Raw genomic sequence first — 21,370 nt, 5'->3', positions numbered from 1 at the left:
TGCCACAAAGCACTCACCCCCCCCCCATGTTGAGGTCATGCGGCCTGGTACGGTTCTAGGGGGAGGGGGGGCGCTCGCTCGTTCGTTTCCTGACCTGCCGGGCTGTTTGCTCAGATAAGGGTCAAGTTTGAATTTTGGGGGGACCCCTACGTCTTTTTTTGGCATGGGGGTTCCCCTTAAAATACATACCAGACTGAAGGGCCTGGTATGCTCCTTGAGGGGGAACCCATGCAGTTTTTTTTTTAACATTTTGCGTGGAGTTCCCCTTAAAGATTCATACCAGACACAGTGCCTGGTATTGTCGGGGATCAAAGTCGGATCCCTATTCATTGAATTTGGACGCATGTCGGACTTTAAGTCGCAGGGCAAAGTCGAATCTAAAGTGGTACAACTGTCGTGTCCTACCAGTGTGAACCCGACCTCTAAATCACTTTCTTTCCTATTCTGATGCTCGGTTTGAGCTTCAGCAAGTCTTCTTCACCAGGCCTAGATGCCTAAATGCATTGAGTTTCTGCCATGTGAAACTAATGATATTAAATCTTTATTTGGAAAGCTTGGATTAATCCTGGTCATCCTGCAGAATTACAAATGACTTCATGTTACCTTCCCAGTTCAGCCTACAGAAAAGAAGGCTGATTTTATGACATAATCCCATACGTAGGAAAGCCTCAGCCAACAAGGGGTCAATGTATTAAAACGTTATATTTAGCAAAGAGAATGACAGAGCTTAACCTCCCTAGAATGATTTCCAACCTAAAGTTAATGCAATGTAATTAGTTAAACCTTCCTTGTAACTGGTGGAGTGGGTGTTAACTCATCCCAAGATACATTGCAAAAGTACACTCTTAACAGATTTGCTGGCTAGAACAGTAGCCACTCACTCCCAAGGTACATTGTAAATGTTTAGTGAATGGGAAGCAGTTGGAAAGTTGGCACTGACCTGTTTCATTTTTGTGAAGCTGTTGTTCAACTAGGTCCTTTTTTTTTGTGATACACATGCCACCGATGGATTTAGGAAAAGCAAAACTCTTGAGGAATGGGATAAATGCACTTCATCAAGCCATCCATCCTGTGCATGGTTTAGCCTGGACAGATGGCAAGCAAGTCATCCTGACCACTTTACATTTACAAAATGAAGAACCAGAACTTGGCAGCTCTGTTGTGATTGGCCAGTTTGAACACATTCATGGTCTGTACTGGGGTCCGGTAACAGACATTCTGGCTCTTCTGGCTGTTCAACACAAAAAACATGTCACTGTTTGGCAGTTGTACTACAATCCACTGGAAAAGAACAAGCTGGTTGTTTCTCAGACATGTGCTTATGGTGAAGCTCTACCCATTCTTCCACAAGGTTGTATTTGGCACCCGAATAAGGATATCTTAATTGTTTTAACCAAAAGGGACATTACAGTTCTGTACTCTGTGTGCCATAGCAATAACAACGCTAAGGCAGACATTACAGGATGCAGTGTGATTCGGTGCGCCTGCTGGACTAAAGATGGCAGTCGGGTTGTGGCAGCCATGGATGATTCTCTTTATTCTTACCTATGGAATGATGACAACAAAACATTAAGTCCATGCTCTTTTTGTCCTGTGTTTAACATTGACTCTACGATAGTTGCTATTCAACCCACTGTTGACTACCAAGTTGTGGTGACCACAGAAATTGCAACAAAAAGTCCTACCAATGTCTATAAGGAGCTGGATGAATCAAAGCTGCAAATGTCCCTTCTGAAACTAGATGAACAATTGACAAGAAACAATAGAAGATTGTCTGTTGATTCAGGAAAATCAGAGCCGGCAGACTTTTTGAGGGTCTCTTCATTAGTTCCAGCAGATATTTCCCATATCCTTGCCAGGCATCGAAAGTCTGATCCCAGTCCCTTACTTCATATGAAACAAAAGAGCATTTCAGTGGAAAGTAAGCCAGAATTATCCAACCTTGTAATTGTGACCTTTGAGAAGAATGCTACAACCACAAGAAAGGTATCCCTACCAGGCATCTCCACCCCAGATATATTAGTCCTAGACTCCCATTGTGAGAGAGCTGCAGTATCGTCCAACACCTCCAACCTAGTGTTGATCTATCCCATAGCTCCATCATGTATGCCCAACATCCAACAAATCAAGCTTGAAGATACTGAACGAGCCAAAGGTATATCTTTTCTTACTGATACTCAGTTATTAATTATGGCTGGAAGGCAAAGATCTGGTAGTGATATGGTGTTTCTGTCCATCTCTGTTTCTGAAAAATACACGGTCCAGTTACTAACAAGAAACATAATGCCCATTGAATATATACCATCAAGGTTAAATTGCGAACAAAATATTATCAGTGACCATTGCAATATCACAGCTGGCAATAAACAACTTGGTGATGACCACATTGTGAGCAAAGAGTTCTGGATGCCAAACCATATTGTCAGTAAACCTCTACGCATCAGACGGAAACTGAGAGAAATTGCCAGAGGGACCAGCTGTGATCCAAGCCCAACATCTAGTCTAGATGACTACGATGAAAATAAATCAGTGGTGGAATCCTATAGTCCAGTAACTCTTGAGAATTTTCAGACTGAGCCAACATCCCCAAGGGCTTTGAAGGTCAATACCGGGACAATGAACAAGACTTTCTGCAGATCTGTATCTCAGAAGCCTTACAAAAAAGACTCAGAACAAACACAGGACTGTATTGCAACATCTATCAATGTTGGAATTATGAACCCTGGACTTGAGGCTCAGGCAGTAGAGTCAGAAGATTCAAAAAGCTACATTAAAGTTTTGCCATACCCATCATCAGACGATCCTCCTTGTGTATCAGTTACTCTTCAGGTATGCATTGTGTTGTTTTTTTTTAAATATATCTATATCAGGAAATTTGAATGTAGTACAAGAAAGTCAAATGAATCTGCAAAATGTTCCTCTAGAAACTTACTAGTGGATTTTAAACTAGATGAATTAAAGTATAAGTACACCTTTACTAAAAAAGCACACTATGCTGTCTCATATGGGTATAGCAGCATAGTGTGCTAAATCTGCTGCCAGCCAGGGCTCCTTTTCTCTTTAAAGAATGTAAACCAAAATTGCATTTAAGAAAAAACCCCTGCAGCATGTGATGGCTCTGTGTTGAGTTATTGTAGGGACGGAATAACCATTGGGGTCAGCACCCCCTAGTGCAATGGAAAGGAGTGCTCTATTGTTCTTTCCAGACACTTATGCAGCAGTTGCAACCAGAGACAGTACAGACTGTGCATGTGTAGACTAAAAGGACAACACTCTCTCCTGTGGCACTAGGGGGTGCTGGTCCCAATGGCTTTTTCGCTCCTTCGTTAACTTGGGGCAGAGCCATCATAAACTGCAGATGGTTTTAAGAAGCTTCTTTTAACCACTTGTCGCTCTTTGAATGACAATTGCGCAGTCATGCAACACTGTACTCATATGAAATGTTTATCATATTTCTGAGACAGATGGAGCTTTCTTTTGGTATTATTTAATCACCACTTGGTGTTTTATTTTTTGCTAAACAAACGAAAATAGACGGAAAATTTTGAAAATTTTGTTTCTGTTATAAAATTTTGCAAATAAGTAAGTTTTCTCCTTCACCGATGAGTGCTGATGAGACTGCACTAATGGGCACTGTTAGGCTGCACTGATGGGCACTGATAGGCTGCACTGATAGGCAGCACTGATGAGAAGGCCCTGATAGGGAGGACTGATGGACACTGATGGGCAGCATTGATGGGAGTCTACTGATAATCAGGGCACTGATGATCAGTGCCCTAATTATCTGTGTACATGTCTCCTGTCAGGACTGCCGGTTACTGGCTCTCTTCTCCTCAAACTAGGACAATGCGTGAGAAAAGAACTGCCTAAGGGACACTGTGATTGGCCCTTTACCACGATCTCTGGACACAACAATCATGGAGCGTGCCGAATGCACACCCCAGGGAGGAACGTGAGGGGCGTGGTTCTGAGAGGATGTCCATGGACACCTTCCTGGAACAACAGAGCTGCGCTGTAGCCGTCTTTCGGCTATAGTGCGGTAAGGAAGTGGTTAAAGGCAGTTTTGGCTTACATTGTTCACAGGGCCGTCTTGAATATTGATTGGACCCTGGGCAAAAATTTTCTCCCCCCCCCCCCCCATGCAATTTCGCTCTCCACCTGCTCTGAGACATACAATAAATAGCAGCTAGACTTAAAATCAGTTTACTGTATCAGATCAGGCAGCAATTGGTTGCCAAAGGTTAAAGTATATCATTGCCGCTTACTGACTGGTTTCTAGAGGTTACAGCACCCATTAAGGCTCACTGATTAATTACTAGAGGTTACAGCACCCATTAAGGCTCACTGATTAATTGCTAGAGGTTACAGCACATGACTTCTGCTTGTTGATTGGTTGCTAGAGATTACTGTACAGTAATACTGCTCACTGATTGGTTGCTATAGGTTTTCAGCACATCTTCTCACTGCTGGGGGGCATCATATACATGTGAATGCCGCCTTTATTTACATATCAATGCCGCCGTCCTGAGCTATATTTACATGTTAACACAGGTGAGTCATCTGTACACAACAATAAGGCAGAGCTGGGCAGCATTAATAGCAGCACTTCAGGCTTAGATATCGGGACACAGCACAGGACTAAAACTTCAAGGGACAAGGGAATTTAAACTGAGATAGTTGGCAAGTATGAGGCAGCTGCTTTGGGCCCCACAACAATGACAGGGCCCAGGGCAGCTGTCCCTTTTGCCCTGCCTTAAAGACGACCCTGATTGTTTAAAAGGTAAGGGCAGTCTGACTGGAAGATATGTTTCTTTACGTATATGACAGCATAGTGTACTTTTTGGTAAAGTTGAACTTATACTTTAAATGTGACTGTGGTGCCAGTAACAACTTCCAATTGTAGGATGAGGACAGCCACTCACCTTTCTGTATCAGACCAACAAAAGCAAGATAGGACCACTGAACCCAACCCTTCTCCTGTTTTCCAAAGCATAGAGGGGTGTGATTCTGTAGTCCTCAGAGCTAACAATGAACAATATTCCTGATAATAGTCAGCTGCTTGGGCCATATGTGCCCAGGAACACAAGTCTGGCTTCCAGGCATTTGTCCCTGGGCGCATATGGCCCTAAATCTTAGTACCACTTGATGCTTCATCTAGCCATAGCAGCTTTCAGCTTCTCATAGATTTTTACAGGCAGCAGATCCGGAAAGTGTGCCTGATCCTTTCCACCGACATGAAAATTCTGCATACTTATGCACACGTGCTAAACACCCAGTATACATGGGGCCTTACAATGATGAGTGCTGAGATCCTAGTCCTTTAACTTCATTTATTGATAATAATGTTTTCTCTTTATTTTTTTTAAGAAGTCATCAGATGTAGGAAGAGGTGGCTTCAGACTTGTTCTTTTATGTCATGGAAAACTTCACCTAAGGACTATGCGGGAGATCTTTCACCTCCAAACCATTGAAATGATGTTTGGTAATAATTTTGTTTATCTGTTTACCCTTCTACCTTATTATATTATCATCAAGTTTATAAATTGCATATATAGCAAAATTCCCCAAATAGCTAAATGCAAAGTAATGAGAAGGAATTGAAAAAGATGTGCTGTAGTTAAAGTGTATCTAAGGCCCCTTTCACACATGTAGTCCATTTGTCAGTTCTTCGTCCATCTGTTGATGAAAGAAAAACAGACATCAATACATTTCTTTGGAAAAACAGATGTAAATGGATGATCATCCATTTACATTAGTTTACATCTGCATCCGTCAACATATATTTTTTTTTTAAATTGATCAAAGCTCTATTTTTCTTTCGTTAACAAAAGTATTGGATAAAAAATGGATGTAAACTGACAAACAGTCCGTTTTGCATTGGTTTTTGCATTGGTAGTGGAGGTAAAAAGACTGATGAGAGACTGATGAAAAACTGATGAGCACCTGATGAAAAACAGATAAATACTTTTTCCATTTTTTCTTTGAAAAGACGCGACAGAACTAATGAAATGAATGGGCCACATGTGTAAAAGGGGCATTAAGCTTTATTTCCTGATGCCAACATGGCAGCATACATATGATATAGCTCCGCCCCTATATCCATCCACAGGAACTGTTTAGCTCTATAAAAGTCTGACTGTGAGCTACCTCCCCCATTCTCTGTTCTTAAAACACTACAGCGTGCATCCAGCAGCTCTACAGTAGAGTTTGGGAGGAAAATTATCCAAGCTTTTATGTCTATTGTTAAATAAAGACAAGGTTTGCAGCATTAAACCCTCCCTCTCAAAAGCTCATTATTTATCATATTTATGCTGCCATGTTGGCGTCAGGAAAATGGAAAATTGTACCAAACACTTACTGTAATTTTCCTTTCCTGACGCCAATACATGGCAGCATACAAACCCTCCCTCTGATCTTTGTGCTTTATATGGGGAATGAGGGAGGTAGCTTTCAGTCAAACTTTTATAGAGCCAAACAGGTCCTGTAGGTGCATATAGGGGCGGAGCTATATCATATGTATGCTGCCATGTATTGACGTCAGGAAAAGGGAAAATTGTATCAAATACTTACCGTAATTTTCCTTTCCTGATGCCAATCCATGGCAGCATACTAGTGATAGAGCTCCACCTCTTGACCACTCCCTGAGGACCAGTGAATAGCATAAATTAAAGGCCTAGTTAGGCCCCACCCCATTCTCTGTAATTAGCTACATACTGAAATGTACAAGGGTGGGACCATATGCTGCAATGGTTTGGCATCAGGAAAGGAAGATTAGGGTAAGTATTTAATACAATTTTCAGTTTTCCTGACGCCACCATGGCAGCATACTAGTGATAAATAACTAGCTGACAGCCTGGAATCTACTTGTCAAACCAATCTTCTAATTAGGATGAAACAGAGGACTGAATAGTCCTTCCTACAATGGGTCTATTCCGTCAAGTTTGATTAGGAATGTTGGGACGACCATGATACCCCTCTACAGATGGATACCATAGATTCTCTTGAATGTGCTGCTTCAACCGTTCTGGTAGAGTGCTCCACGCCTGCTGATGAAGGACCCCTATTCCTATATGCACAACCAAGCCTAAAATAAATAGCAGGCTGTTGCTACTTTTGATGCAAAATGATCTACAAGACTCAACTCTACTCTTTCTGGAAATATATACAGTATATATATATATATATATATATATATATATATATATATATATATATATATATATATGTATGTGTGTGTATATATATATATATATATATATATATATATATATATATACATATATATGCGTTTTTTGTTGTTTTTTTACTTTGAAGCTCCAAGTGCTTGAATCTTCGACAACTTTCTGATAGAAAAGAGTATCCCTGCGCTATCGTAAATAAAATCTATTAAGCCTCAAATAGGGTTGCAGCCAAACACCGACAGAGGTATAAGCCCTACCACTGAAACATATAACAAAAAATCAAATAAATGGTGCTGCGCTCCCTTAAACCAATAAACTAAATAATATTAATCCATAAAATGCTGACCAATAAATACATAAATTATCTGTGAATAGATTCTGATTCCCGTGATAAATCGTGATCAGTGATTAAAGTGACTAGTGCAACAAAACATTCCAAACGAATATATATATATATATATATGTAAAGAAATAAAAACCACGTATATAAAATCGCATAGATCAAAGCAAAATCGCATAAAATCACACAGTGACTTTTGACGCAGACACCCATCCCGAGAACGATTGACGACTTCCCACTGACTATGTGAACCCCTCCCCAGCCCCCTGCGCCTCTCTTCTGGTTGCTGTTTTACCACCCTCTCTCCACTTCACTCCACTACTCACTGGGGTTATGGACCGATTGCCATGGGAGACTGAATATCCCCGTGTTGAGCAATGTTGTAACTGAACTGCGACCCCCTTACCGCTTCCTGTGCTTGCATTCGTGGTGAGGAAAAGGAAAGGAGTAGAGACGTAGGGGACAAAACATCGTGTTTAGTTTTAATAGGAGATGCTGGGTAGGACTCACCTCTGCTCTCCAATATGAAACCTTGTCCGGTTTGACTGTTCACATGTTTTATCTATGCCATTGTTTTTGTCTGTGATACCAACTTCTACTTTTCTCATTTTGTACATCAAGTCTTGCCTGTTATACCTCTTTCTTTGAAAATAAATAAATATTTTATGGAAAAAAAAATCACACAGTGAAAGTGATAAATGCCAATAAATAAATTATCTTACTCGGTGTAAATAGAAACACATAAAGTCGCATAAATAGAGAAGAAATCGCATGTACCCATACAGTGATAAATGCAAATAAATAAAATATCACACACAGTGTGTATAAAGCAAAACTTGATGGTGAAACATTCAGTGCAGACAAATGTAAAAATCTCTCAGACTGTAAACAAAATAAAAATAAAATGAAAAAGTGGCAAAGAGTCCGTAAAGTGCTTCTTGTAGTAGCAGGTGCAATACAACGCAAACTGTGCACACTCTGGTGTCTCTTCAGTGTCCCGCATCTAACATATAGGGTGGCCCCTTACCTTACTGCTGTAAGGCAAACAGCATAAAGAGACCAAGGTCTCAGATGGTGACAGCGGTGTACCCTTAGTTCCAAACTAGGAGGACTTCTCCCCACATTAAGGCAGGATCTCACAGAGAAGGAAACAGAAGGGCTCCAAATGGTGAAGTGTTTGTGGATACAGGAAGTCACGTCTGAGAGACGAAAAGGAACATTTAACTGCTATTTGGCGTTTTTAAACTGATTTGTTTGTGAGTACCTTTCCATTTGTTTGAGTTTTTTAATAAAAGTGTATACATACTTCACCATTTGGAGCCCTCCTGTTTCCTTCTCTGTGAGATCCTGCCTTAATGTGGGGAGAAGTCCTCCTAGTTTGGAACTAAGGGTATACCGCTGTCACCATCTGAGACCTTGGTCTCTTTATGCTGTTTGCCTTACAGCAGTAAGGTAAGGGGCCACCCTATATGTTAGATGCGGGACACTGAAGAGACACCAGAGTGTGCACAGTTTGCGTTGTATTGCACCTGCTACTACAAGAAGCACTTTACGGACTCTTTGCCACTTTTTCATTTTATTTTTATTTTGTTTGCAGTCTGAGAGATTTTTACATTTGTCTGCACTGAATGTTTCACCATCAAGTTTTGCTTTATACACACTGTGTGTGATATTTTATTTATTTGCATTTATCACTGTATGGGTATATGCGATTTATTTTCTATTTATGCGACTTTATGTGTTTCTATTTACACCGAGTAAGATAATTTATTTATTGGCATTTATCACTTTCACTGTGTGATTTTATGCGATTTTGCTTTGATCTATGCGATTTTATATACGTGGTTTTTATTTCTTTACATATATATATATATATATTCGTTTGGAATGTTTTGTTGCACTAGTCACTTTAATCACTGATCACGATTTATCACGGGAATCAGAATCTATTCACAGATAATTTATGTATTTATTGGTCAGCATTTTATGGATTAATATTATTTAGTTTATTGGTTTAAGGGAGCGCAGCACCATTTATTTGATTTTTTGTTCGACAACTTTCTGCTTAAAGTTCTTGCAACTGATTCTGCCTTGTAAGTGATGGCCTGAAGCGGACACTGCTCTGTTGGAACAAAAATGGTTGAACTGATATGAGATCCAGCAACTCCAATAGATCTTTTTCTTGCTGACCGACCCCTCACGACTGTGACAATGTGACAATCGTCTTCTATTCCTGATTCTGATAAGCAACTAAAAATTTTGGATTTACCATTGCTTTCATTCCCAGTGATATTGGTGCCCAGGAAAATTAGAGAGCCACTCTCCCTAAAAGAAACACAGATAGCAATGAAAAACTGGCAGTAGTTCTAAAGCCGCATACACACTATCAGATTTTCTACTAATTTTTTTCCTTCAGATTTACCAAAACCATATAATATGAGGTCAAACCTTAGGAGTTTCAAAGCTAATCACGGTGGTCACATGATCAAAAACCCTGCCTCGCCTCCTGGCATCCTAAACCCCTTAAAGGACCGGGAGGCACTGGCTCCATGGGATTAACTGAAGCCACTAAACGAAATGTGGACAACTTATATAATGCCATTTCCTCAAACACAACCTGGTCAAAGTGTTTTGCCCATTTTCATGCCTCCTCAGGACTGTAGGAGATATAGCCAATATACAATGGTAGTCTACCATCACAGCATATAAAATCAGAAATTATGTATTGCTTCCTGCCCAGGTAAACAGAGAGAGGCACAAAAAGTTATTTCATATGAGTGTAGCAAGAGCCTGGACCTCTAGAGGCCTAATGGTGACCTCCAGAGTCAGTGAGAGCTGACATCCTTCTTGGTAAAGTGGGTTACAAGGCATGGTGGGTGTAATAAAAGCTGAAGGGATCAACATCAGATACTATTTTAATGCAAAGAGATTTATTGTTTCTTGAACAAGAACTGTGGGAGAGCGGGTTAGGGCCAGGACCCCCTTAAGTAGATGCAATGATAATTGGCAGACTCCCAGACTTCTATAAGTAGACAGCTATACAGTGGAAGGCCTCCAGCCAGATGCCACGTCTGTATAGGTAGGACTGTTGTCGCTTATGGCAACAAATCTTGTAACAGTCACTAACGGTAATTGTACTTAACTATTGGTAACACAGAATAGTTCTGCTTGCACGCTAGTCTCTCACTGTAGGTCTTCACTCACTGAGCTCTTCCACTTCCATTACTCAGCATCTTCCTCAAGCGTCACCCCTGCTTCCCTGTTGGGTTCCTGGTTGGCACTCATAGATACTCCTCAAAGGTTACCTCTGCTGTCCTGCTGGGTCCCTGGCTTGGCACTTGCTAAAGTTTCCCCACTTCTTCACCGTCCCCAGATGTTGAGAATACTGCTCTAGTATTGACTCCAGCTTACTCACAATGGTCTCCGGTAACAAGGTGGATGTCCCCTTAGTGGCGACAGCTTCCCCTCTACCTCAGACCTCAACTGGCTCCCCATCCGGTTGAACCATTACTCTCGGTTGGACTCCAATCCTTCAGTGCCAACCCTGCGCTGCTTCTGGATAGGCTGTCTGTCAGCCTAGCAGCCAGATGTTCCCGGGATAGGCCTCAGGCTTCCAGCCTAACAGCCCGGGGGAAGCATAACACACGTCCACCCAGACAGTCATCCAGGTGGCACAGAACCCCAGATCACCTGGAAATAGGATCTCCCAGTAGACAAAAAGGAGATTAGGCGAGGAAATCTAGTACAGATAGCACCTCATCCCAGAATTTGTAAATTAAAAGTGTGGTGCTGGGAAAAAGGGGATTATTGCGGTGCCTATTAGTAATAGAGTATATAGGAAACAAAATGATTAAATCAACGAAGGAAGGAAGAAGTGCTACAAAGTATCAAATACAATACATAAAAATTAATACTAATTCTTTATTTAATGGAATTATCATAAAAAGATATATATCATCAAATAGGTTTACAAAAGTACACAATACAATAAATAAAATAGAGCAAAAACTATAAATAATAACAAATAAACACACAAATGTTATACAAAGTTGATTAAATGAATTTTAAGCTTACTCTCACTAAGGACTAATCAGCATTAATTTAATCAACTTTGTATAACATTTGTGTATTTATTTGTTCTTATTTATAGTTTTTGCTCATCTCTCCTTGGGTCAAAAAAATGGTTCCCCTGAAGAAGCCATCATAATGACGAAACATGTTCGGACATCCTTGACCAGCAATTAAATCTCGACCATATTACATTGAGTAGACGATTATTTTATTTATTGTATTGTAAACTTTTGTAAACCTATTTGATGATATATATCTTTTTATGATAATTCCATTAAATAAAGAATTAGTATTCATTTAAAAAAAAAAAAAATCATGTATTGCATATCAAATACAATACATGATTTAAAAAAATAAATGAATACTAATTCTTTATTTAACGTCAGTCCTGCATGCACGCAAACAGCGATCATCCCACACATGTGAGATCATGGGCAGTAATTCTAGCACTAGACTTCCTCTGCAAATCTAAAGTGGTAACCTGTAACGGCGTTGGCTTTGAATAGTAAAATTGACATTGTTTGTTGCTGTTGCAAGGGCGTGTGGAATTTTAACCACTTCAGCCCCGGAAAATTTTCCCCTTTAATGACCAGATAATTTTTTGTGAAACGGCACTGCGTTGCTTTAACTGACAATTGCACGGTTGTGCGATGCTGCACCCAAACAAAATTGACGTCCTGTTTTCCTACAAATAGAGCTTTCTTTTGGTGAGCTCTGCGGTCTTTACTTTTTACGCTATAAACAAAAAAAGACTGAAGATTTTGAAAAAAAAAACAACGGAAAATTCCCATCAAAATACTTACCGTAATTTTCCTTTCCTGATGGACTCCATGGCAGCAACGTGTGGGTTAAGTCCCACCTCCACTACCCTATAGGACACCACTCCCATAAATCTTTGCTCCCTGCCCATAGCCGTGTTCGGTAACTAGCCTACTCCAGCCATTTTGGGAGGGAACTCCTGCTGCCATGGAGTCCATCAGGAAAGGAAAATTACAGTAAGTATTTTGATAGGAATTTTCAGTTTTCCTGACAGACTCCATGGCAGCAACGTTTGGGAAATAACTCGCCAAACACACTCGGGTGGGCAAAAATGCTGAACAAAAATGTATGTAACACTGTCAACCGACAGCACCTTTAAACCAAAATCAAAGGAAGATAAACTGGTAGGTTCGACACAATAGTGAGCCATAAATGTATGAATGGATGACCAAGAGGCAGCCTTGCAGATAAACTCAGGAGCCACATGACGTGAAGCTGCCCAAGAAGTAGAGAGACTTCTCGTGGAATGTGCCGTAACCGCCTCAGGAGGAGCCAAGCCCTTCTCTTTAAAAGCCCACTGGATCGCCTGAAACACCCACGTGGTGATGGATCTGACCAAAGCCCAAAGGCCTTTGTTTTTACAGTGAAAAAGAACAAAAAGATAATCCGATTGCCGGAAAGAAGCCTCCAGGTATCGTTTCAGAATAATTCCCATGTCGAGAGGATGAAGATCCTGACTCCCAGCCGAATTAAAGGTAGGAAGAGTAATATCCTGATTTTTGTGGAAGACTGAGGTAACCTTTGGATTCGACCCCAGCATTGGCACTAGGACCACTCTGTCAGGAAAAAATGTGAGGAAAGGATCCTTTGATCCTAAAGACTGAAACTCAGAGACTCTCTTTGCTGAAGATATGGCTACCAAAAAAGATGTCATTAGGGACAATTCTTTGATTGAAAGTGTTCTGTCCAGTTGTGAGAAGAAGACGAGAACCAGCGGTAAATCCACTTGGGGAATCTAGGTTTCCTCTGTGGTCTAAGTCTAATTGCTCCTTTAAAGAATTGCTGAACCAAGGGATGTTTAGCCCAGGATACTCCAGAAAAGGCCGAAATTGCCGAGACTTGTATACGAAGAGCGCTGACAGATAGGGGAATGTCTAGTCTGGACTGTAAGAAACCCAAAACATCCTGAACCGTCAGATTACCATTAGAGCAAGACTTGGAAGACAAGTAACTTGTGAATCTAGACCAAATCCTCTCATACACCTGGTTGGTACTTTTCCTCCTTGCACTCATGAGAGTAGGAAAGGCCTCCTTGGGACAACCCAGAGCCTCTAACCTTCCCCTCTCAAAAACCAGACCCTCAGACATAGATGGGCCGGACAGGGATGGAGCTTCGAGCCCTGAGATAGAAGATCGGGTCTGAGAGGTAAGGGAATCGGATCTCTGACGCTGAGGAGCATTAGAAGCGGAAACCATGGCCTGTTGGGCCAAAAAGGTATTACAGCTATCACCTCTACTGCTTCTGATTTGAGTCTCCGCAGGAACTGTAGAACAATAGGAATCGGAGGAAAGGCGTAAGCTTTGTTGAACCGCCATCGATCCGTCAGTGCATCCACTCCGTAAGCCTGAGGATCCCGAAACCTGGAATAATACCTTGCCAGTTTCTTGTTGCAAGGAGAGGCAAATAGGTCAACCTCTGGGGAGAAACACAACGTTAGAATCCACCTGAAAACTTCCTCGTGAAGAGACCATTCGTTGTTGACCAGATTGACTCAAGACAGGAAGTCCGCTTGGACGTTCTGCGTTCCTGGAACATAAGTTGCTGTAATGCTGACCAGGTTCTTCTGAGCCCAAGACATGATTGGCTCTACCCCCTGAAGAAGGGACAGACTCCGAGTACCTCCTTGTCACCTTATATATGCCACTGCTGTTGTGTTGTCTAGTCTGAGAAGAACCGAAGTTCCTGAGATCAGATGACGAAAGGCTAGGAGCGCCCGGAAGGCAGTCTTTAATTCTAGAATATTCGACACCATCCCCCTGGAAGGGAAGTCCCAGGTGCCTTGTGCTACTTCCGTCAAACAGTGGGCGCCCCAGCCCCTGTTGCTGGCATCCAAAGTTATTGATATCCATGAGATGGGGAGAATGGAATGACAATTGAATAGATTCTCCTTCTGAAGCCACCAGGGCAGAGAGATTCTCATTGAAGATGTGATCCGGATAAGTTGAGTCTTGTCGCCTAACCATTGGTGAAGAAACCCTTTTTGGAATGGTCTCATCTTCCATTGGGCCCACTTCACCATTGGAATGGTGGCCACCATAGTGCCAATAATTCTCAGGCACTGAAGAGCCGGGAGATGGGAGGCTGAGAGGGCCGGACGAATTCTGTCCCGAATTACCGCTACTTTCTCTTCGGGTAATGAGATGGTGCCCTTCACTGTGTTGAAGAGTGCGCCTAGGAATACAAGAGACTGAGAAGGAATTAACTGACTCTTTTCTAGATTCAGGATCCAACCGAATTCTTGAAGAGTGGAAATAACCTGATCCTTGTGCAATAACAGACGGTCTCTGTCCTGGACTAGCAGCAGAAGATCGTCCAAATAGTGGTGAAGACGAATCCTCTTGGATCTCAATAGAGCCACTACGGCCAACAACACCTTTGAAAGACTCGGGGGGATGTTGAAAGCCTGAACGGAAGACATACGAACTGAAGATGTGGTTTTCCTACTGAAAATCGCAGAAACTGCAGAAAATCTTCTGCCACAGGGACATGAAAGTAAGCGTCCTTTAGGTTTATTGAAAACATCCAGTCGCCTGACTGTTGTATTGTTGACAAGGTTTCCATCTTGAACCTTTCCTTTTTGATAAAATGATTCAGATGTGTAAGGTCTATGACTGGCCTCCAAGAACCGTTTTTCTTTTGGACCATAAAAAGAGGAGAATAAAATCCTCTCCCTCGTTGATCATCTGGCACGGGAACGGCAGCGCCTTGAGCCAATAAAGATTTCACGTAGGCCAACAGGATCTGCCTATTTTCTTCTGAGGTCGGAAGGGAGGTGGGAACATACTTTAGTCTTGGGGACCTGCTGAAGGTCCAAGAATGACCTGAAGAGACCGTTCTGACGGTTCAGAAGTCCTGGACTGAGGCTGCCCAGACATGCCGAAAAAGTAGAAGATGAGCCCCCACCTGGCCTATCTGAGCGGGCCCAATCTCAAAAAGATTTGGTTGGTTCCCTCTCTCCTGTCGCACTGCTCTTGGCGGATTTCTTGAAAGGAGGACTGCCTTGACTTCCATGACCTGGAATATTTTCGACCCGGTCTATAGCTACGGGCCTCCCTGGCCTGCTCTTGATATTGCTTTTTAGGAAAAAATCTCCTCTGGCTTTCTAAAACGTCTATCCTGAGGGAGAAACCCCGACTTCCCACCAGAGGCCTGGGTTATGGCATTATCCAACTTATTCCCAAAAAGGGAAGAACCCTCGAAAGGGATACGGCACCACACCTGTTTAGATGCTGGATCAGCCAGCCAGGGACGGAGCCCAAGAGCCCGTTTGGCGGTTACAGCTGAAAGCATAACCCGAGACACTAAGCGGATGATGTCAATCGAAGCCTCCCCCAGAAAAGCCGATACAAGCCGTACCTCCTGGATAGGAGAGTTTTTGCGACTTCATCCGAAATGTTTCTGAGGGTATCATCCACCCTGTCCGTCCAGACTTCCATGGCCTTGGACATTGCCGCTAAAGCCAATGCTGGCTTGCATGCCAAACCAGCAGTGAGGTAGACTCTCTTTAAATCGGAATCAATCCGCCTATCTAAGGCATCCTTAAATGAAACTGTATCTTCCAATGGAAGGGTTACATGTTTTACTAGTCTCATCACCGCTGCATCCACGAGAGGAGCTGAAACCAGATACTTGACCACATCCTCCTTAAAGGGATATAACCTTAGGACTTTTGAGAGCATACTATTCTTTTCTCAACTTTAGTCCATTCATCCGTGATGACCTCACCAAGTTCAGACAGGAATGGAAAGTTAAGACGCTCCCTTTTAAGTTGCTTAAAATACTTCCTTTGTTTGGAAGGATTAGCCTAGATCACAGCCTCTCTGATAGCCTTCACCAAGGGGGAGAGTAAGGCAAAGTCAAACCCCACACAGGTACTATCTTCCTCAGATTCACTGTCTGATGCAGCAGCTGAAGGGTGACTTGTTAGAGAGGCCTCCCAGAGCTCTTGAGCATGCGACTCCCTGACTGGAGACTGAGGTGACTCTGACTGAGGCACAGGAGCCTGACTGGCACCGATCCCCTTGAGGGATTCTTCACCACATTTTCCACAAGGGACCTTAGATGCTGGTCCGTACCCCCTCTCTCACTAGAGGCTTTGGAAAAGCAGAGGTCACACAGGGATTTCCCAGTAGGAACTTGGGATCTGCATCCCCAGCAAGTGTTAATAACTGAACGGCTGGATGAGCATTGGAGGAGCGAGATCGATCCTCGCTACGGCGCCCGGATCTTGAGGGTGAGCCGTGATGTTTAGACTTAGAATATGAATGCCGGTGGTAAGACTTAGAAGAATCGCTTCCTCTATGCGTTGAGCTGCGTTGCTGTTCTGAACTAGATGGGCTAAGACAGAGATAGAAGAGACATACAGATAAGGAAAGATAACACCCTGACTAATACCGGACCCCTCTTCCCCCCTTACTTCCCCCCCAGACAGTACCTATTATGAGAGGGCTGGCCAAATACAGGCGGAGGTGAGTCCATATCTCTAGGGGTTTCCATAAATGCTGCAAAGACATATAAGTAAGGCTGGGAGCACCATACACACACACGCCCACCCCCCTCTTCCCAGAAGGCCACCTACCTCCACAGAAGAAATCCTGGACAAGGGGAAGTCACGTAATAGCCTACAAGCAATCCCAAAGCTTGCAGGCTATTTCCTATATTTAAATAGGGCGCCTTAGTGACGCCATCATCGTATCCTGTGCGCCGCTACTGCGCATGCACGAATAGCGTCATTTTGCCGCTATCGCGCATGCGCGAACCAAGCCTCGTTCCTGTGCCACACTCGCGCATGCGCAAAACGAACGTATCTAACGAAAAACCAGGAAGTGAGCGGCGGCTGGAACGCAGGCTAATCCAGCCGCCATGCCTATACCCTTATACATGAAAACACAAAAAACGAACGGAAATTAAGGAAAAGCAAGGAACAAACACAAACTGCTGCCATGAAAAAGAGGAACAATCTTACCGCTCCCACACGATCGTCTCCAGGCCGAAGGTAAGAACAAAACATACCAGACTTCTCAGGGCAAAATAGGTCACCTGCTATTTAGCTAGGCTATCCGACCAAATGCGCAGCCTGCCTGCCAGTGGCTAGGTTCCTGGCTTCCTCCAGCGCTTATATCCAATGCCCACTCCATACCCCGCTAGTAGCTAGGGCTTAACGGAGTCATGCGACAATTCCATCCAGTCGCAATTCGGCCAAACCAACAATGGAACCGTGTGGGAGCAATCTTCAGGTAGAAAGACCATAACGTCTGGTCCTACGGAGGAGGACAAAAAAAGAACACGGCCATGGGCAGGGAGCAAAGATTTATGGGAGTAGTGTCCTATAGGGTAGTGGAGGCGGAACTTAACCCACACGTTGCTGCCATGGAGTCTGTCAGGAAAGTATTTTTTACTTTTTTGCTATAATAAATATCTCCCCCAAAAAAATACAAAAAAAATCTTCATCAGTTTAGGCCAATATGTATTATTCGACATATGTTTGGTAAAAAAACAAAAACAAAAAACGCAATAAGCATATATTGATTGGTTTGCGCAATAGTTACAGCGTCTACAAAATAGGGGATATATTTATGGCATTGTTATTATTACATTTTTTTTTACTAGTAATGGCGGTGATTTTTAGCCGGACTGCGACTGCAGACGGATGGGACACTTTCGACACTTTTTTGGGACTAGTGACATTTATACAGCGATCAGTGCTATAAAAAAATCACAGATTACTGTATAAATGACACTAGCAAAGAAGGGGTTAATACTAGGGGGCGATCTAGGGGTTAAGTGTTCCCATGGTAGCTGGTGCTCAAAAGGGGGCGCAAACAAACTGAAAAATTCTGAAAAATACTGAAAAAACAACATATCAATTGCAGCCTCACGGTGCCATTAATTGCAATCACTGTGCCCATCAAATGCAGCCACTGTGCCCATCAAATGCAGCCACTGTGCCCATCAAATTCAGCCAATGTGCTCATAAAATGCAGCCACTGTTCCCATAAAATGCAGCCACTGTGCCCAAAAAATGACGCCTCTGCACCCATCATATGCAGCCTGTGCCCATTATATGCAGCCTCTGTGCCCATCATATGCAGCCTCTGCGCCCATCTTATGCAGTCTCTGCGCCCATCATATGCAGTCTCTGTGCTCATCATATGCAGCTTCTGTGCCCATCATATGCAGCCTCTGTGCCCATCATATGCAGCTTCTGTGCACATTATATGCAGCCCATGTGACCCCCCCCCCCAGCTCATCGTCTGACTGGCACTTACCCCATCCTGGTGGCGGGTCAGGCAGCGGGTGACGGTGGCTAGCTGTGGGACATGCAGCCGGTCAGGCAATGGCTCCTGCATCCCCCATGCTTCTCTGTCCTCCTTTGCGTCTATTCTTCTGTTCCATTAGGCATCCAAGCGGAGTGCCTGTGCCTTCAGCCAATCAGGTGACGGGTATTAGACTCACACCTCCTGATTGGCTGAGAGGCAGTTTAATGTTAGAAATGCCAATATTCATTTTCTTTTCTAACACATGTGGGTGGACTGCGAGCTCAATGCTCTGTGCTCCAAGTCCACCTTTTTTGAAGCCTATTAAAGCCTATGGCTCTAATCAGGTGCTTAAAAAAACACCCCCGCTGCTTTAATTTCAGACGCTCAGCATCCAAAAAGGGGCCAGATGCCTGAATAGGGGGTGGCTACAGCGGCTTGAATAGATTCATGCTATGCATGAATCTATCCATTTTACGTAGAGGGGGGTCGTGCCCCTGTGCCTTAATGGACGCACCGCAAATGAGTGTGCCCTAAGGAGGTGTTTCTAACTCTGGGGAAGTGTACTGACTGGGTGTAGAGAGAGATAGCTGTTCCTGATCACTAGGAACAGCAGATTTCTCTCTCCTCCCGTCAGAATGGGATCTGTTTACACTGACAGATCCCTGTTCTGGCTCTCTGTGGAGCAATCACGGATGGCTGGCGAACATCACGGCTGCTGGCTACATGCATTGACTCCCCTGCCATGCAGCGGGCCTGCTATAGCTCTTAAAGGAGCCGACGTACACCTACGGCGATTGCGGGAGCGAGCCGACCTGCAGCCGTATAATGACGGAGGCTGCTCGGTAAGCGGTTAAAGTGTGACCTAATTGGTATCCATTTACTCGGAGTAACGTCTTTTATGTTTTACAAAAAAAAATAGTTATGTATTGTGTTTTGTTACAATAACATTCAAAAAAGTGTGTTTTTTTGTTGTTGTTTTTTTTAGTTTTTTTTAATTTGTTTGAAAAACTTCTGCAAAATTACCGTGTGACATAAAAATTTGCAAAACCCAACAATTTATTCTCTAGGGCCCCTGCTTTAAAAATTTATATAATGTTTGGGGGTTCTAAGTAATTTCCTAGCAAAAAATACAGATGAAACAAAAAGTGACAGAAAAGGCCTGGTCTGGAAGTGAGATGGATGCAATAATTGTTAAGGCAACTTAATAAAGCAAAAAAATGTATATATATATATATATATATATATATATAAAAGAAATAACAACATTTTATCAAGATATTATTAAAAAACTTCTAGGTGCATACATCACCAATGAGAACATGAATTAGATAGAAAAAACAATGCAGCTGGTATAATTGAGAACTGTTGATCTCCTATGTAATTCATCCAACGTGTTTCAGGATTTCAGTGTCGATCCCTTCATCAGGAGAATTTCTTTCAGGAGAAACTAAGCAAATAACAGTCTATAATAAAACATAATAAAAGTCTGAGTATATGAGAACCATGGGACTTTTATTATGTTTTATTATATACTGTTATTTGCTTAGTTTCTCCTGAAAGAAATTTCCCTGATGAAGGGATCAACACTGAAATCATAAAAACTCGTCGGATGAATTAGACAGGAGATCAACAGTTCTCAATTATGCCAACTGCATTGTTTTTTAATCTAATTCGTGTTCCCATTGATGATGTAGGCACATAGAAGTTTTTTCATACTATCTTAATAAAATTTTGTTATTTCTTATATATATATATATATATATATATATATATATATATATATATATATATATATACACATATACACAATTTTTGCTTTACTAAGTTGCCTTAAATTCCCATGTTGTTGGGGGGTACTATTTCCTTGCAAACTCTACTTTTGGGGATGTCTGCAACAATTTGGTCTTTTTAGGTGAAACTTCCATTTTTCTATTTATTATTTCTGCAGATACAAAGTGGGTTGTCCTCACAGAAGACAGCGAGGGCTTCGCCCCAGTAATATTCCGACCCAATCAAGAAGTTATGATACGTGAGGCAAAAGATTCCTTATCTTCCGCCACTGAGTCTACTGGATCTACAGAGAAAAAGCAGTAACGGGAACTTGATGTCATCCTTCAATTATGTTGTACGCTGCCGCTTGCTGTGAAGAGACCCTGAAAACATGTGTTGTCCATAGTGCTTGAATAATAGCATGTATTAGTATTTAGGAAAATGATGTAGTTCTTATTATGCCACAGTAAACTGCCTTCCTTTAAAATGAAAATTATGCAGCAGTTATCTATGGCCACAAGTGAGGCTTGTTGACACTGAGCAGAATTGATTTGAAGCAGTTAAACATTGCTATGAACATTTTGGACGATTGTGTGTTTCCAATCTTTTAAAAATGGTTTCTAGAAGGCTCTTTTCTGTTACAGCATGATTGTCTGACTGCGCTCCTGTACACAGAGCCAGCTTCATAAAGACATGGTTTGGTGCTTGG

The 21,370-nt window shown here is 42.4% G+C and overlaps 1 protein-coding gene across 2 annotated transcripts; it reads left to right on the top strand.

Moving 5' to 3' along the window:
• Positions 1 to 820: 820 nt before the first annotated feature.
• LOC143988933 (WD repeat and coiled-coil-containing protein-like) lies at positions 821 to 21,154 on the top strand. 2 transcript variants are annotated; one of them, XM_077488870.1, is made up of 3 exons: positions 821 to 2,829; positions 5,371 to 5,482; positions 20,840 to 21,154. In XM_077488870.1, exons 1-3 carry the CDS (start codon positions 997 to 999, stop codon positions 20,983 to 20,985), a joined length of 2,091 nt encoding a protein of 696 aa, XP_077344996.1. In that variant the 5' UTR covers positions 821 to 996; the 3' UTR covers positions 20,986 to 21,154. The 2 variants fall into 2 exon arrangements, with proteins under 2 accessions (XP_077344996.1, XP_077344995.1); XM_077488869.1 differs by having other exon boundaries at positions 5,368 to 5,482.
• Positions 21,155 to 21,370: the final 216 nt, after the last annotated feature.

This window comes from Lithobates pipiens, unplaced genomic scaffold (assembly GCF_037356315.1).
Source record: "Lithobates pipiens isolate NorthernLeopardFrog02 unplaced genomic scaffold, aLitPip1_a1.2 Scaffold_18, whole genome shotgun sequence".
In the NCBI taxonomy this organism is placed as follows: Eukaryota; Metazoa; Chordata; class Amphibia; order Anura; family Ranidae; genus Lithobates; species Lithobates pipiens.
This window is presented reverse-complemented; position numbering and strand designations above follow the sequence as displayed.

Coding starts and splice junctions, on each gene's coding strand:
- LOC143988933 (XM_077488869.1), top strand. CDS start 997: ATGCCACCGATGGATTTAGGAAAAGCAAAACTCTTGAGGAATGGGATA. Junction 2,830..5,367: donor GTGTATCAGTTACTCTTCAG/GTATGCATTGTG, acceptor ATTTTTTTTAAG/AAGTCATCAGATGTAGGAAG. Junction 5,483..20,839: donor AACCATTGAAATGATGTTTG/GTAATAATTTTG, acceptor TTATTTCTGCAG/ATACAAAGTGGGTTGTCCTC.